The 15,435-nt window shown below is 39.9% G+C and overlaps 3 protein-coding genes across 5 annotated transcripts in view; 2 read left to right on the plus strand and 1 right to left on the minus strand.

Moving 5' to 3' along the window:
• LOC106945713 (transmembrane protein 255B) overlaps positions 1-2,858 on the minus strand; it is a 15,822-nt gene extending 12,964 nt beyond the window's left edge. For both annotated transcript variants that reach the window (XM_015029601.1, XM_015029600.1), the window contains exons 1-3: positions 2,579-2,858; positions 1,105-1,244; positions 665-727 (exon numbers count right to left, since the gene is read on the minus strand). In XM_015029601.1, coding sequence (XP_014885087.1) covers positions 665-727; positions 1,105-1,244; positions 2,579-2,639 — 264 coding nt within the window. In that variant the 5' untranslated portion in view covers positions 2,640-2,858. The remainder of the gene's footprint in view (positions 1-664; positions 728-1,104; positions 1,245-2,578) is intronic.
• Positions 2,859-3,448: 590 nt separating this feature from the next.
• Positions 3,449-5,049, plus strand: rnf7 (ring finger protein 7). The gene is made up of 3 exons (XM_015029602.1): positions 3,449-3,707; positions 3,816-3,863; positions 4,559-5,049. Exons 1-3 carry the CDS (start codon positions 3,542-3,544, stop codon positions 4,675-4,677), a joined length of 333 nt encoding a protein of 110 aa, XP_014885088.1. The 5' UTR covers positions 3,449-3,541; the 3' UTR covers positions 4,678-5,049.
• Positions 5,050-5,634: 585 nt separating this feature from the next.
• grk7b (G protein-coupled receptor kinase 7b) lies at positions 5,635-13,923 on the plus strand. Of its 2 annotated transcripts, XR_001424621.1 has the most exons (5): positions 5,635-6,665; positions 7,947-8,384; positions 10,364-10,635; positions 11,396-13,025; positions 13,063-13,923. XR_001424621.1 is itself a non-coding variant. In XM_015029599.1 (4 exons), the coding sequence occupies exons 1-4, from the start codon at positions 6,069-6,071 to the stop codon at positions 11,724-11,726; spliced, it is 1,638 nt and encodes a 545-aa protein (XP_014885085.1). In that variant the 5' UTR covers positions 5,635-6,068; the 3' UTR covers positions 11,727-13,923. The 2 variants fall into 2 exon arrangements, 1 of the variants encoding a protein (XP_014885085.1); XM_015029599.1 differs by having other exon boundaries at positions 11,396-13,923.
• The last annotated feature ends 1,512 nt before the right edge of the window (positions 13,924-15,435 follow it).

Below are 15,435 nucleotides of genomic sequence, written 5' to 3' on the forward strand. Positions count from 1 at the left end.
AATAATAATTTGTGTGCAGCTCTAGATACTCTCTTGTATCTAATGTAGAAAAAAAAAAGAAAGAAACAAAAACAAGCTTGGAGAAGCTCAGGTTTCACCTCTGGTTTGTTGGAGCATCATTACAGTTCATTTGTTATCCACAATGAGCAAAATGAAACTGTTCTGTAGAAACATAAAACCTTGATTGTGTAACCTTTGAAACTGAAAACACCAAATTTTCGGGAGCCAGGAATATGTTTTCCTAAAACCAACGCCCGGATACGTCATATCAGCGAACGGCAGCTCGTTTATTGGACCTAACATCTATTCATCTGTTGAGATTCTGCGTGGGATTTGTTTCGTCAAGGTTGTTGTTTCTGGAAGAACCTCTTAAGTCTTGAGTCTTTTTAAGACTGGCGGGGTTTCTTTAAGGACTGCCTCGAGCACTAATTTCCAAATGAAGAACTACCAGCCACCAAAATGATGAAGAAACCTTAAGGTATCAGTGTGAAACCTAATACAAAATGACTGAAAAGAGATGAAACAATAACAGTAATATGCTGAGTTTGTTCAGTAAAACACGATGAGAAATCATGGCAGTGGAAAGTGAAATCATGGCAGTGGAAAGTGAAATCATGGCAGTGGAAAGTGAACATCTTAGGCATTGCATTGAATTTTACAGTACCAATTGCTTGCCGTTCTCTTCTAGGAGGAGTCCTAAAAGTCCCAGGAAACAACCGAGAGTCAGCTGCAAGGGACAGAAGATTCATGTTAATCAAAAGCTCTGATGCTTTCTTTTTCAATGTTGGCTCCTTTCCAAGAAAAAAAAATCTCAACAAAAGCTTTAAAGCTGCCTGTGTGGCGCAGTTCTGACATTGCATGAAAAATGTGTGACATCGTGATGAAGGTAAACAAAACTCAATGCAGTTATAGTACAAAGATGCAGTAGATGCTGCTGTTTGAGGAATATCAGAATACACTGAATGCAAACAACAGCAGTAGAATGTTAATTACATTTCATAACCATTTAATATTAAAGCTGTGTCTGAGCTAAACACCTGCGGAGGCCAGAAGACAAAACTTTAAGCTTGTTGCGACGGATTGCAACTTTTTGACACTACTTACAAAAACTCCTGACATGTAGCCCGTCACGTTCAGGCTCTCTGCGCGCGTTGTTGTGTAGGCTCCCAGCACCACCAGCAGCAGAGACAGACTGAGCATGCTCAGTACCAGCCACAGAGCTCTCCGGACCCTCAGCACCACCTCTGTGAACCACGGAGGAAACGACGAACTTTGATCATACTACCAGGATGAATAACACACGACACTATGTAAAACAAGCTGTACTCCGAGGAGCTTTTAAAACTCCTGTTCTTCTCAGATATACAAACTAATTTGAAAATGATACACTTGTTCAGTCATTAATTGCCCAAAGTTACTTGTAAGTGATCTATGTGAATTTTTTTTTTCCACCATCTGTGCAAACACTTGGCAGCCTTCTCTCCTTCCATGCTCACATCTGGGCACATCTGGACACATCTCAGCAGATTTACAACAGGGAAGCGTTTGATTACATCAGAAATAGTTTAAACTCAGATTTTAAGATGATTATGTTCATTCAGTCTTACAGCTTTTGGAAGGAATTGTTTCTATATTATCCAAGTACAGGAAAGCAGACAATCAATTCCCCACATTTGGGCAATTAACTTTCAATTACTTTGAAAAAAAAAAAAAAAAGGATTTTCCTAAATATATATTCTTCCAAACATAATCAAAGCCCAAAGTCTGACACACGTGTGAACATTTAAAACTACTACTAATCGACCACATTTTTGTTGGCGGGAAGATCTGTGTAAATACATTAATGAGAAATCTGAACTAGTCAGGTATCATGCATAAAAACCCTGAAAAAAACATGAGCTCACATTAATTCACAGTGGAAATAAGTATCCAAAGATAACTAAAGTTATCAGAAACATTTGGCTTTTTGAGGAGGAATAACAATAACTGAAAAAGTGTACAAATAGATGTATGAAGCTTTACAGAGAAATACCTGCATAAAGCGAGTCAGGGAGTACCTTAAGCACTTTTTGGGATAAAACAAATTGCAGAACGAAAATGTAATTAAATTAAAACGAGCAATCATATCAGCTCTCATGTTAAACTTTTGACAGAAATAACTTTAAAGTTCATCCAACAAGCTAATAAACATACATTAACTCTGTCACAATAAAAACTGTAAATATAAGTAGAAAATTCACATTCAGTTTAGTTACACACAATATGACCTGAACTGAATTTGGACCACATTGGATTCAACTTCAAATAAACTTGTTTACAAAGTCATTTATATGACATGTAATTAGGTGTTAAACAAATAAACCACATAATAGCAAAACACAACGGCTACAAGGATGGTAATAGGTTGCTTGACCTTTTGTCAAATACCTTTCAGACTGGATAGTTTGGGTAACATCTACTAGAGTTTCATCATCTGTCACTGACAATTAAGGATCCAGAGTGTTAAACGACTTTTGAGATTGCAAAGTTAAAGCTTGAATTACAAAACAACTTATCTACTCCACTCCTGTTAAATTACCTGTCGGTTTGTTCATTATGTCTTCCTCCTTGCCTGCAGGTCTTTGGGTCCTTGCGGTCATGATAGTATAAGTGCCTCTAAACCAGTCCACAGTGTTTTCCCTAGGAGTGTAATCGTCCAGATCAGCTGGCTGAAGCTTTGGTGAGAACCTTTAAAAGTCTTCAGTGTCCAGAGAGACGGGGGAAACATGAAAGCTGCTGCTGCTCCAGCAGTGAGCTGCGTACAGAGAGCTCCAGCCTCTGAAGCATTCAGGGGTAAAAAGAAACTTGAGACCTTTTTTCTCTCTTTCTGTCATCATACTCCAGGTGGCAATCTTCAAAGAAAATTATTATGAGGATGTATCCAAACGAGCATCCTGAAACTAGTGTAAGTGTTGGAAAAAAAAATAAATCACATAACATTCATTTTATTACAGTCTTTTACAACTCCTTGCTGTGAATTTGGATGTCTGTCTAACATTTGTTATTTAAAAGATCTTAAAAGTAAATGCCCGTACTCAAAGGGTCATTTAATTTAAGATGCATCTCAATGAATTAAATAAATCTTTCACATTTTTTCTTTCACTAAACTTTCCACCTTTCCACCCTTTGCATGAGGAAGAGCCAGCTTCTTCCTTTTGTGGTTATTTTAAATGAAACATACCTTCCAATGTGTATATTTATTAATCAACATTAAATTACTTTACATTTTTTTAACTATTTGAAATAACTGCCAATAGAAGTTACACATATGTTATTCAAATTGCTGAAATAAGTTAACTTTAAGTTAATACAACAATGTAGATATTTATAGTTTGAAACATTTTTATATGAAAAGGGTTTCCACTTAATGCCTGGCAAACAGCGTCCTCTTCCGTCGCTATAGGAACAAGACGCTGGCTAACATGGTTAGCATTAGCACAGCTGTCGTCCTTCCATTTTGTGCAGCTAAGCTAACGCCAGCTAGCACCGTTTTGCGGCAGAGATGGATGACGGTGACGAGCCGGGTTTAGTCCTGTCGCACAGCACCTCTTCGGGCTCTAAGTCGGGTGGGGACAAGATGTTTTCCCTGAAGAAGTGGAATGCAGTAGCCATGTGGAGTTGGGACGTTGAGTGCGATACTTGTGCCATTTGTCGGGTACAAGTAATGGGTGAGTCTGGATGAGTTGTTAGCTCAGCTCTCACCCACGGCTAATGAAGCTAACAGGTTTGTAACAGTAGAAATGAAGAAGTAACGCTGTTCGCTTTACGTTTTACAGACGCCTGCCTTCGATGCCAGGCGGAGAATAAACAAGAAGACTGTGTTGGTAAGATACTTGACACAAAAAAGCACAATTTACTAATAGCAGTAGCTGTTAAGTTAATCAAACAAGCTAGCGTTGGCTAATTAGTGGGAGCTGTCAGGAAAAACAACATTCAGCCTGCTAATTACAGAAACCTGTTTAAAGAAATTCAGAAGAACTACAGCAGCATATGTTATTTCAGAGCCCAAGAAAGATAAACGGAGTTATTTTAACTGAAATATGTCGTCAGATGTTACGACTATAGTTCTATCCCTGTTTGAAAACCCTGTAGAAACAGCATGATCTCAGACAAACACTCATTGAAATTCCCTTGCTACTGCTGCTGCTACTGAGTGTTATGGCAAAATACAATCAACCTACAATTCCCTAGTTCTATTTCTAACAATAGTCATGGGATTCTGTAATTAAAGAGAATTATTTGTGTTTGTGGGGCTATGATTGCTGTGCCATTCCGTTATCTAAAAAAAAAAGAATAGTAAATAATTGATATCCTCACTTTTATCGTTATCACAATAGTACCACAACGTACTGTGATGAAACTTTAAGTCCATATCGCCCACCCCAAACTTGTAAAACAATTGCTACTTTGTTTTTTCACCCACCTCCCTGATGTATTTTCTGTAAAAAACATTTTCTAAATAGTTTTGTCTGGTGTAGTCATTGAACTCAGCAGGTTGTGTTTGTTTTCTGTCTTTCAGTTGTATGGGGAGAGTGCAACCACTCCTTCCATAACTGCTGCATGTCACTTTGGGTGAAGCAGAACAACCGCTGCCCCCTCTGCCAGCAGGACTGGGTGGTGCAGAGAATCGGCAAATAAGCACCACATCCAGATGTACTGTGCACAGATGCACCAGAACATGGTGACGGACTTCTCACTGATCCCGGCAGTATGTCCTGCGTTGTCCTCTCCCTTTCAATTGCATGTTTCCGTTATACCTGGTGTCAAAGGAGGACAATGGACACAGCTAGAGCTGCACAGATTCGTGGCTGAAGGGATCACACTTCAGAATAAAGTGTGTTGGAGCGTCATGTTAGCTTTACATTAATGTCTGCTGTGGTGTTTGGCACAACGTGAAAATGGGAGTTTCTTCTTTAAGGATCAAGGATTGTGAATAACTGTGATTCAGACACTCTTAAGAATAAAATTCATACAATTCAAATAAAGGTGTCAAAGTGTGACAGATACTTCATTCAGTCTTGAAATTTTCAGTTATTTGTCAGAATAGGACTTTGAGTTTTAAAGTATATCACAAATAATTAAAACCTGCACACTGAAACCTTGCAGCTTAATTACATTCTGATTCCAGTTAGATGTTTGAAATTCCCATTCTGTCTAGCATGCTCCTCTGAGCCTTTTATAGACACAAAAACAGCTTTTATAGAGTGTACATGTGGTACTGATTGGTTACAGGTTGTGCTTAGGCTGCGAAACTGCTCTACATGGCAGGTAACCTTGTTACCCATTATATTGTGAGCATTGGATTACATGTAAGGCTGGCATTGTTCCAGTGTCAAGGTGTTCCCGGTGGTTATATTTGAAACCCAATGAACGAAGCAATGAACTAAGTAAAAGTTTGAATTTTTGTTTTCAAAAACCAATAAACGGGAGAGTAAGTGGAAGAGAGATGGCCGGATAATTGAATAAGAGATGCTATTGGCTGGAAGGCTGCATCAACCTTGTTCAACCTGAGGCTGATGTGAAAAAAGAAGCAACCTCAGTGCTTTGTACCAACATGAGTATAAATAAAAATGGCTGTAAGAAATAAGTATTTTTCACAACATAATGTCTTTTTTTTTTTGTTTGTATTTTTTTTTTTTAAATGTAGTAAAAACCTGACTCCTATTACAATAAGAGGGGTTACTCTAAAGAAGTCTGTGTAAACTCATAAATTCAGTGGTCTCCAGTGACTTCAAGGTTGGAGCTGGCACCGCTTCATGTCAGAGTGGCAGTTCAGCGGTTGCACACAGCCACTTTGCATCTCCTAATAATAGACCAGTCTAAATCCTCTTAACTTCAAACCGCATAAGTTGCTTTCCCCATGTGTCGTCTTTGCAAAAACATGCGAGGCCGTGTGGGACGAGGCAGCGAGAACGTTCAAGATGCGGGAGCTCGATGGGCTCTCTTGTGCCTCGATTTTCCAGATGGGCGAATTTAAGTGTTCTTAGTTCAACAGCTGTTTCCCAGTACGCCTCAGGATTTATCCGCCCATGGGTGACCTGGAAGGTCTGGTCAGCTTGGTGGCCAACACAGCCTACCTGGGAGCTCTGGAGCCCGATAGCAACGAGCTAAGAATGCGGCGAGTGTCTCTGACGCTGCCCACGCCAAAGAAGTCCTCTGCTCCTCGGGCAGCACTGGAGAAGACCTATGAGTCACTTTGTGAGCAGCAGCCTATAGGAAGGAAGTTGTTTCAGCAGTTTCTCCTGACCTCTGACTCTCAGTGTGTGGCTGTTGCTGAGTTTCTGGAGGAGCTGAGCAACTGGAGCGTCGCCGAGGACGGAACCAAGGAAAAGGCCAAACAGAGGATACTGTCAAAGTTTTGTCAGCCTCAGTCTCAGACTTTCCTCTCCTTCCTCACAGCGGAGGACGTCAAGGCGTGCCTGTCTCTTTTCAACAAAAACGACGAGGCAGCCGTGGAGCAGATGAGAGAAGCGACTAGAAAATTTCTGAAAGGAAAACCTTTCCTGGAGTACATGAAAAGCCCCTTCTTTTACCGATTCCTGCAGTGGAAGGAGTGCGAGAGGCAGAAGATTACTGACAGATACTTTTACGAGTTCAGGAGTTTGGGCAGAGGTGGCTTTGGCGAGGTCGGTACAAAGCTTCCCATCAAAATCAACATGTTCAAAGTAGAACACAGACAAATTAATAGGCTTTTCTCTAGCTCATTAAAACTACAGCGCAGGGATGGTGCTTTGCAACTTTTACATGTGTCCCTACTTCAACACACCAGAGTCAAGTAATGAGATCATTTGCAGCACTCTGGAGAAATTGACTGCATGAAGTGAGTCAGATGTGTCCAGACTTTTAGATTTAGGGACATGTATCATTTTGACCATGTGTTGATTAAAGTAGGTGCACAAATAATTCAAACATGGGCACTCTATTGTTTTTAAACAACTGACGCTTTTTGTTTCATAATCATTTCATTCTTTAAAATCACAGGTTTAAATAAATTATTAAAAGTCCAGATTGAAGATGATATTCTTGCTTAATATATGTGAACTTCTGACCCGATCAGTGTGAGCGCTCATCATGAGATCATCTGTTTGTTGCACGAGCAAAAGGTTAGCAAGAGATTAAGACAAATTTTAATTCACATAGCACAAGGTTTTGCTTTGAGTGCTTTGTCCTAATGTCCCATATCTTTCTCAATTTTCTGTTCCGCCATTGCTGGCAAGAAAAAATATCAGCACAGGAAAAAGTCAGCAGAAAGTAAATGGGTAATTACTGCACTGCTGATGATCTTTCAGCTGATAAGCTGTTTGACCCAAAACTGAAGGAATAGCCACCTTCTCATTTGACAATCATATAAAAAGACACTTCCTGTGGTCATGGAAGAAGGGTTAGTCTGTTCCATCAAGCAGAGAAAACATCTAAGCAGACTGCAGAAATTACTAAAACTGTAAGGAAGTGGGTTAAGAACTGTCCAATCCACAATTAGAAACTGGAAGGATAGTGGGGAACAATCATCTTTGAGGAAGAAATGTGGTAGGAAAAACCCCGAATGACTGATGGGTGATGAATCACTTGTCACTTAAACGATTGGTGACATCTAATTAAAGAAAAACAACAGAACTCAGGGTTATGTTTAATAGTGAAAGAAAGAGCAATTCCACAATTTGAGGAGAACTCAATAACCACTAATTGGTGAGGCTAACTTGAGAAAAAGGCTTCAGTTTGCAAGGCAGCATAAAGATTGAACTCTAAGCAATAGGAAAGCTACAGGAAGTCATAATAATTAGACTGAGTGACCTTTTTTTTTGGCAGCAATGTGACCAGGCAGTGGATTTTAAGATACTAAAACAATCTGTCAGACGCTAAAAACCAGTCTTGGTATTAAAATGAATCATGCTGCCCTTTTCTGACAGGTGTGTGCGGTCCAGGTCAAGCACACAGGTCAGATGTACGCCTGCAAGAAGCTGGACAAGAAGCGTCTGAAGAAGAAAGGAGGAGAGAGGCTGGCCCTTACGGAGAAGCAGATCCTGGAGAAGGTCAACAGCGCCTTCATTGTGAACCTGGCCTACGCTTACCAAAGCAAAACCCACCTGTGTCTGGTCATGACCCTTATGTCAGGAGGAGACCTCAGGTTCCACATCTACGAGTTGGGCAGGAGAGGCATCCGCATGGAGCGTGTCGTTTACTACGCAGCCCAGATTGTTTCCGGTATCCTCCACCTGCACTCTATGGACATCGTGTATCGAGATCTGAAGCCTGAGAACGTTCTGCTGGATGCGAAGGGCCAGTGCCGACTGTCAGACCTGGGACTGGCCGTGGAGCTGCCAAAAGGAAAAATGACTTGCCAGAGGGTGAGTACCGGACATTCATGTGGTTTGTGTGGCTGCTGAATCCTCCTCTACTCGGAGCACAGCATGGGAAAACCCTTAGCAGCTCGTTTCAGACATGGTACATCTTTACCTTCTCTTCTTTACTTTCACCACACGGTTCAGCTGCTATTTCAAGTAGCTTATCGGGAACAGGGACGATGGCGCTCCTTACAGTCGAGCATGATCCTATGCAGCCAAAAGTTACCTCGTTAAAAGGTGCCTGACCTGATGCTCAGCTACAGCCTGCTCTGACTCAGAAATGTACAGCGGACCAGGTGCAGCCTGTAAGCATTAGCTGACTAATCTGCGTCCTACAAATGCCAGAAACATTGCGGGTCCTGCATTTTTTTTTGTTCATTATGATGAGTCAGGTGATTTAGAGCTGGTCCAAACTGAAGGAAAACCCCAAGAGCTCCGTCAGTGACAGACTACTGCATCCTAAATGCACAAAGGAGCGGTGTTGCATATCCTTCCTCGCAGCAGCTGTAAGACTCCCTTCCTCTGAGGTTTACGGTGGTGCCAGGAATGTTGTTGTCATGTTTTGCTTTGCTTTTGTTTTTGCGTTACATTGTGTTATAGCTTGTTGAGGTGTCTGAGTATAAAGTGCATAGATATGATCAAATTTGAAGTATTGCACATGCAGTCTTCTATGTTAAATTAATTGAAGTTGTAGTTTGAAAAATATAATAATAAATTATTCAAATGTGTGAAACTAATTCCTTTTCTTAATGGAATATTGTCCTTGAGACATGTTAAAGATTTGTTTTGTTTCAGCACCCAGTTACTGATTAGTACAATTGTCTTTGCCAACATCAGTGTTGCCCCAATTACTAGTCCTTAAAAAAGCTTACGCAGCCTAATTTAACAAATGAACATTTTTGGAAAGTTAATTTATTTTTTCTAACTCAATTTACAAAATGAAACTTCTTATATAGATTAATTACTTATTAATTATGACAATTTCCCTCTTGCAGTTAATGAAAATACATTATTTAAGAGAAGAATATTACATCAGACCAATATAAATTTTTAGTATAACAATGTGGGCTTAATCAAAAGGATGTTTACTATCCGCCTAAAGTTTGTTATTTTTAAAAGATCCTTTAATTCTAATAAATGAGCCTCATCAGAGCCCAATTCAAAAAGGTACATTAATATTTATGTTTCACACAGAGTGATATATTTTATGCACTTATTTCTACTAATTAGGATAATTATAACTTGTTCACAAATCAGGGAAAAATGGAGCGGGAGATCGACAGAAGGATTGGCGCAGCGTCTGCAGTGAAGCAGGTGCTGTACTGGTCCGTCGTGGTGAAGAGAGAGCTGAGTTAAAAAGTGAAGCTCTTGATTTACCGGTCGATCTACGTTACTCATCTATGGTCATGAGCACTGGGTCATGACCGAAAGAACGAGATCACGGATACAAGCGTCCAAAATCAGTTTCCTCCGCAGGGTGGCTGGGCTCTCCCTTAGAGATAGAGTGAGAAGCTCGGTCATCAGAGAGGGACTCAGAGTAGAGCCGCTGCTCCTCCACGTCGAGAGGAGCCAGTTGAGGTGGCTCGGGCATCTGGTCAGGATGCCTCCTGGACGCCTCCCTGGTGAGGTGTTCTGGGCAAGTCCCACCGTGAGGAGACCCCGGGAAGACCCAGGACATGCTGGAGGGACGATGTTTCTCGGCTGGTCTGGGAACGTCTTGGGATTCCCCCCAGAGGAGCTGGAAGAAGGGGCTGGGGGGACGGGAATCTGGGCCTCCCTACTTAGGCTGCTGCCTCCACAACCCGACCCCGGATAAGTGGAAGATGGATGGATGGATGGATGGATGGATGGATGGATGGATGGATGGATGGATGGATGGATGTTTAACTTTAACATTCACCAACTTTATCTTGTGACACTAATGTCTTTCATTAGTGTTTTTTTCCCATCGGTTTTTGACGATTCCCTTCTGTCCGTTGCAGGCTGGTACGACCGGCTACATGGCTCCAGAGATCCTGAAGCAGGAGTACTACCGCACGTCTGTGGACTGGTGGGCTCTGGGCTGCAGCATTTATGAGATGGTGGCTGGTCGTTTGCCTTTTAAAGACTTCAGGGAAAAGGTGCAGAACAGCGAGGTGACTCGTCGAACTCTGGAGGATGATTGCAAGTTTGAAGACAAAAGCTTTGACGGTCCGGCCAAAGATATCATCAACCACTTTCTCAAGAAGAAGGTTCTGTTTCGCCTTGGGTGCCGGTAAGAAAAGTCCCTCACTACAAAATACCTGGTGTATGGTGTTAAGAAAGAAACCATGTGGCAGTAGGAGAAATGTGCATGGGGACAAGAACGAACAGGATCAGAAGAGCTGGATACACATTTCTGATCCAAACAGGGCGTTACATTTTAATAAGCACAGCTAAGAAAACACAACTTCACATTGCTTGTGCTATTTTATAATTATGACATTTTTACGTCCTGATATCACATCCTAAGTTGTTGTTGTGACTGATGACCTGTTATTCTGGGTTTACTGATCAAAAAGATGATGAGAATCTGGCAAAGACTGAACATTAAAATTACAACAAAACTAATTATTTAACTGGAATTCAATTAGAATAGCTGTTTATATTTTTTAATATTTTTAAAGTGACAGTGCAAGTTAGAGATTCCTTATCATGGGAATGACAATAATTCAGCTTTTTATTATGAAATGTTCTCAAATTAATATTTAGTTTCCTGTTTTATATTGAAAGTTAAAAAAAATAAATTTAATTTAATTTAAGCAATAAAAACTGACCTAGTTTGACTTAGAACTAAGATCATCAAATTCTTTACCAAAATGTGTTTTAGACTCGTGTTTGTAGTAAAAATATATATATTAAAACTGATCTTTAAACTCCCCAAATTAATGGCTTTCATGTACACACTGAGTCCAATTAGTGCTTTTTTTAGTCTGACACCTCAAGTCACATGAGCCAATTCAATAAAAACAGATGTATTTGTTTGTGTTTTATAGTAGAGACGACGACCCGAGGACTCACACGTTTTTCAAGAATATCAATTTCCACCGTCTGGAGGCAGGGCTGGTGGAGCCCCCCTGGGTGCCAAAACCTACTGTGGTCTACTCCAAGGACTCTGAAGACTTTAGGGACAACTCTGAGATCAAGGATGTCAAGTTCGACGCTAAGGACGAGAAGTTCTTCAAGGAGTTCAGCACTGGCGCAGTCTCCGTCTGCTGGCAGAGGGAAATAATCGACAGTGGAGTATTTGACGAAGTGAATAATCCTGGGGTGAACGGACATGGCCAAGAGAATGTGTGGACGTCCAGGATGTGCATCATTTTGTGAGATTCTGGATGTCTTTACTTGAAAAATTAAATTCACTCGCTGTTAGTGCTACGTGTTAAATTAAGCTGCTCGGAGACATTTTAGGCACTTGCCTTTTTTCTTCAAATCAATGCATTTCTTTTCTACTGTAGTGCTTAGAAAGCTTTATATAACAAAAAGTCTGGTAGTAATGCTGCCAGGGCCAAACACAACAAAACATTATTCACAAAAATAAAGTCAAACAAAAGGGCTCGGCCGCTTCAAACTTTGCCCTTCTATTCCTGATTAGACAGTCCGTCCCAGTGGATTCACAGTTTCCATTACATCATGCATCCATTTCAGCAGGCAATTGTTCGCATATGTTTGTAAACAAGCTGCGTAATGGTTGCTCGTAAATCTTGTAATTCTTATAATCAACAATGTGCCAAAAACCTTTTGGGGCCTTTTGGTTGTGACAAGGCAAAGTCATACGCAGTGTAACTGACGTAAATCCTCTCAATGACAGATATTCACCACTAAGTGTCGCCAAACACCAACAAAGTGCATGAAGACTCATCATCGCCTCTCAGCAACAAAATTACCTTGGCTGTGTTGGTGTGGTATTTATGAGGATGTAGTCATTTTTAATAATGAATCCAGACAAAAAGAAACTTTGTCCACACACTTTGTTTTTCCGCCTAGAAAAAAAAGGCAATTAAAAGTCAGTGCCAATCTCCTATTAGAGGAGAATGTTTTATTTAGCCTTCATGGTTACTAAGTGGAGACATAGTTTCCCAATATCCAAGAAAGCTACTTTATTCATTATGTGATTAATATAACACATTTAGCAAACAGTTTTAATAGCTTGTCCTGGGTTTGGTATACTTTTTAATCAGTCAGTAGTGAAAAATTGCTTTGCCCTAAGTTAAGTAAGCCACAATTTTAGCAAGCAAATTTAAACTCCTTATGCGAGCTAAAAATTCAAAAATGTTACCCACATGTTTAGAAATAGTTTCATCTGTTAAAATAAACTGCTAGATAACAATGCTTACTCTTTCTTACCATTAAACCGCTGACCGCAACATATAAATATTAAACACATTATCCATCATTTTGTAGATTGTAATAGAGGTAAATGTTCTGTGTGACAGCACTGTCACTGTGTGGCCCTCGTGTAAAAATGTGAAATCAGTATCAATATTTTGATAGTTAGCTATTTTAAATATCAGCCTTGAGAAATTATTTTAAAAATGTAATACATTCACCTGTATATTTGAAATGTTCGCTAAAATATTGACTATTTCTGTCTCAGCGAGCTAACAAATTAAGTCTGTATCAAAGGTTTTGTGACTAATCATTAAGAGCAGGGTCCTGAAAGGTTTCGATGTGATCGTAGTCCCGTACATCCCAATTACACAGCTGATTATAGCTATATACAGACTATCTGCTATCACTAGTCTTTAGGCAGATGTTTTTATTTTACAGAAAAAGAATTACACCAACAATTTGATTCAACAGCCCAATATTCTGTCTTTTCTAAATACACCTAAGCAACTTACATTTCGCTGTGGAAATCAATGACGCACCTCTGTTTTAGATTACTTTGAAAAATATGGAAACTATTTGTTAAAAGAAAAAAAAAAGTGGAATCCCTTTTAAATCCAGTGAGCTAAATTTAAAATTCAGAGCAACAGGAAATGAAATGGGAAGCTTGAGACAGAGAAACATTTAGGTAGATTCAAGGACATCTAGAATGTTTTCTTGGTGTCATCCCAATGAAACCGGTTGCAGTAAATGCACAAGGTGGCATTGAAACAGTAGACATGCTTCTCATTCAGTCAGGTGGAAATAAGATTTGAAGTCAGTCCTGGACAGCTGATCTGTCTGCTGCTGTACCAGAATGTTGGGACCTGACTAATGAAGACCATAGTGCAATAAAAAAAAGATGTGTAGCAAGCTACTTCTTATTATGATATGTGATTCCGTAACTTTCTACTTCACTAAACTTGAAAACATTATTAATCACAACAGAGATATTTAATTTTAAGTTATGTTACACAAAGCCATCATTGTTACCTGGGTAAGTTTTGTGCCTTATCTGAAATGTTTAAACATCCTTTTAGAGGAGGGATGACACTTTTTCGTTGCCAGGAATTGCTTTGTATGCCATCCATCCATCCATCCATTTTCTGAACACCCTTGTCCCTCAGTGGGGTCGGGAGGGGTGCTGGTGCCTATCTCCAGCTAACGTTCCGGGCGAGAGGCGGGGTACATCCTGGACAGGTCGCCAGTCTGTCGCAGGGCTGCTTTGTATGCCCTTCAACAATTTTTTACTTGTTTGTGTATTTACCATATAGCAAATGGTTCAACTTGTCAACCCCTTCTTAAAGCTATTAGCTAAAACTGGATCTCTTTAAATTCAACTAAGCTGCTGGATCTGTGCAAAATGGATAGTATGTAAAACGTATCAACAAACTGCACAAAAATCTCACAACTAATGGCATAAGTTTAATTGTTCCAAGGTATTACAGAACATTAAGAATAGAAGAGGCTTTACCCACTCAGGCTATGAAAAAAGCAATTCTGAACCCCAAAGGTTGCAAGTGTCTGAAGTGTCCAGTTTAGCAATCCATGTCGCTAAATTTCTTGCCAAAAAAAGCAATCACACTAAATCATCTACATCACTCAGACATAGAGTTTTACATGAACTCTAAACTTGGAAACCACTTTAATATTATACAATCTAATGATTAAAGTGAAAAGAAATCCGTACTCAAAGAAAAAAAAAAGTTTATTGTTGTATGCCAACGCAGTTTTAACCTTGAAAGAATGCACATCAACAATGTAAGCATGAAAATGTAATCTTTAAACTGTTTGTTGTTGTTTTTTTTACTGACTTTACCCTCTGAAGCAAGCATACCCAGTTGGTAGGAATCACAGTATATAAATGAGAACAGTTGGGATTAGAGACTGGAAATCTGACAAGATTTCTGCCATCAACATTTTCTGAAGTAGGTGAGGAAGAGAGGAGGCAGAGGAGATCTGACATCTGGCAGAGGGCTTCGGCCAAAGGAAAACCAGGAATGATGCAGCTACAGCCAATATTCTGCAGTCGATGCAACAAACCATCCTGGATGCTGCAGGTGGCATAAATGTTGTTCTTTATGTCTAAAATCTCATGTACATATCTTCACTTTCTCTCTCTGGGTGCCAAATATCATTTTAGATGTAACACATATTTTTATGATTTATTGTCATGTATTTTGGTTTGCTGGGAGACTTTTGTGATTTGAGGAGACTGACTTGTGCATTTCATAAATGTTTTATTTTTATTTTTTCCACTAAAATTAAAATATGGCGTGAACTTTCCCTCAAAAATGTATGAAAACGAATAAACTTCTCATCATCACTTCGAATAATACTAAGTTGCTGACAAATGAATCTCTCAAGTTATGTCAATAAAGGGTCTGAGTTATTTTTAACAACTTGTTTCTTATGACCAGATTTCTCATGTACCCACAGATTCACCTTGAAATTAAGCAAACATGTCTTTACTGCATATGCATGGTATGATGATATACAGTTGCTTTTAAGTTTTTTGGAGGGTATTATTAGTGGCGTAAAAAGTGGGTATGCAGCGCATGCAACGCATAGGGGCGCAGCACCAGAGGGGGCGTCAAAACCCCGTGTGGAGAGGGCGGCGCGCCGATTATGTTTTCCTATACACTTCAGCGCGCCTTACGCTCCTTCT

This window comes from Poecilia latipinna, unplaced genomic scaffold (assembly GCF_001443285.1).
Source record: "Poecilia latipinna isolate Pla-1442-1.1 unplaced genomic scaffold, P_latipinna-1.0 Scaffold157, whole genome shotgun sequence".
Classification (NCBI taxonomy): Eukaryota; Metazoa; Chordata; class Actinopteri; order Cyprinodontiformes; family Poeciliidae; genus Poecilia; species Poecilia latipinna.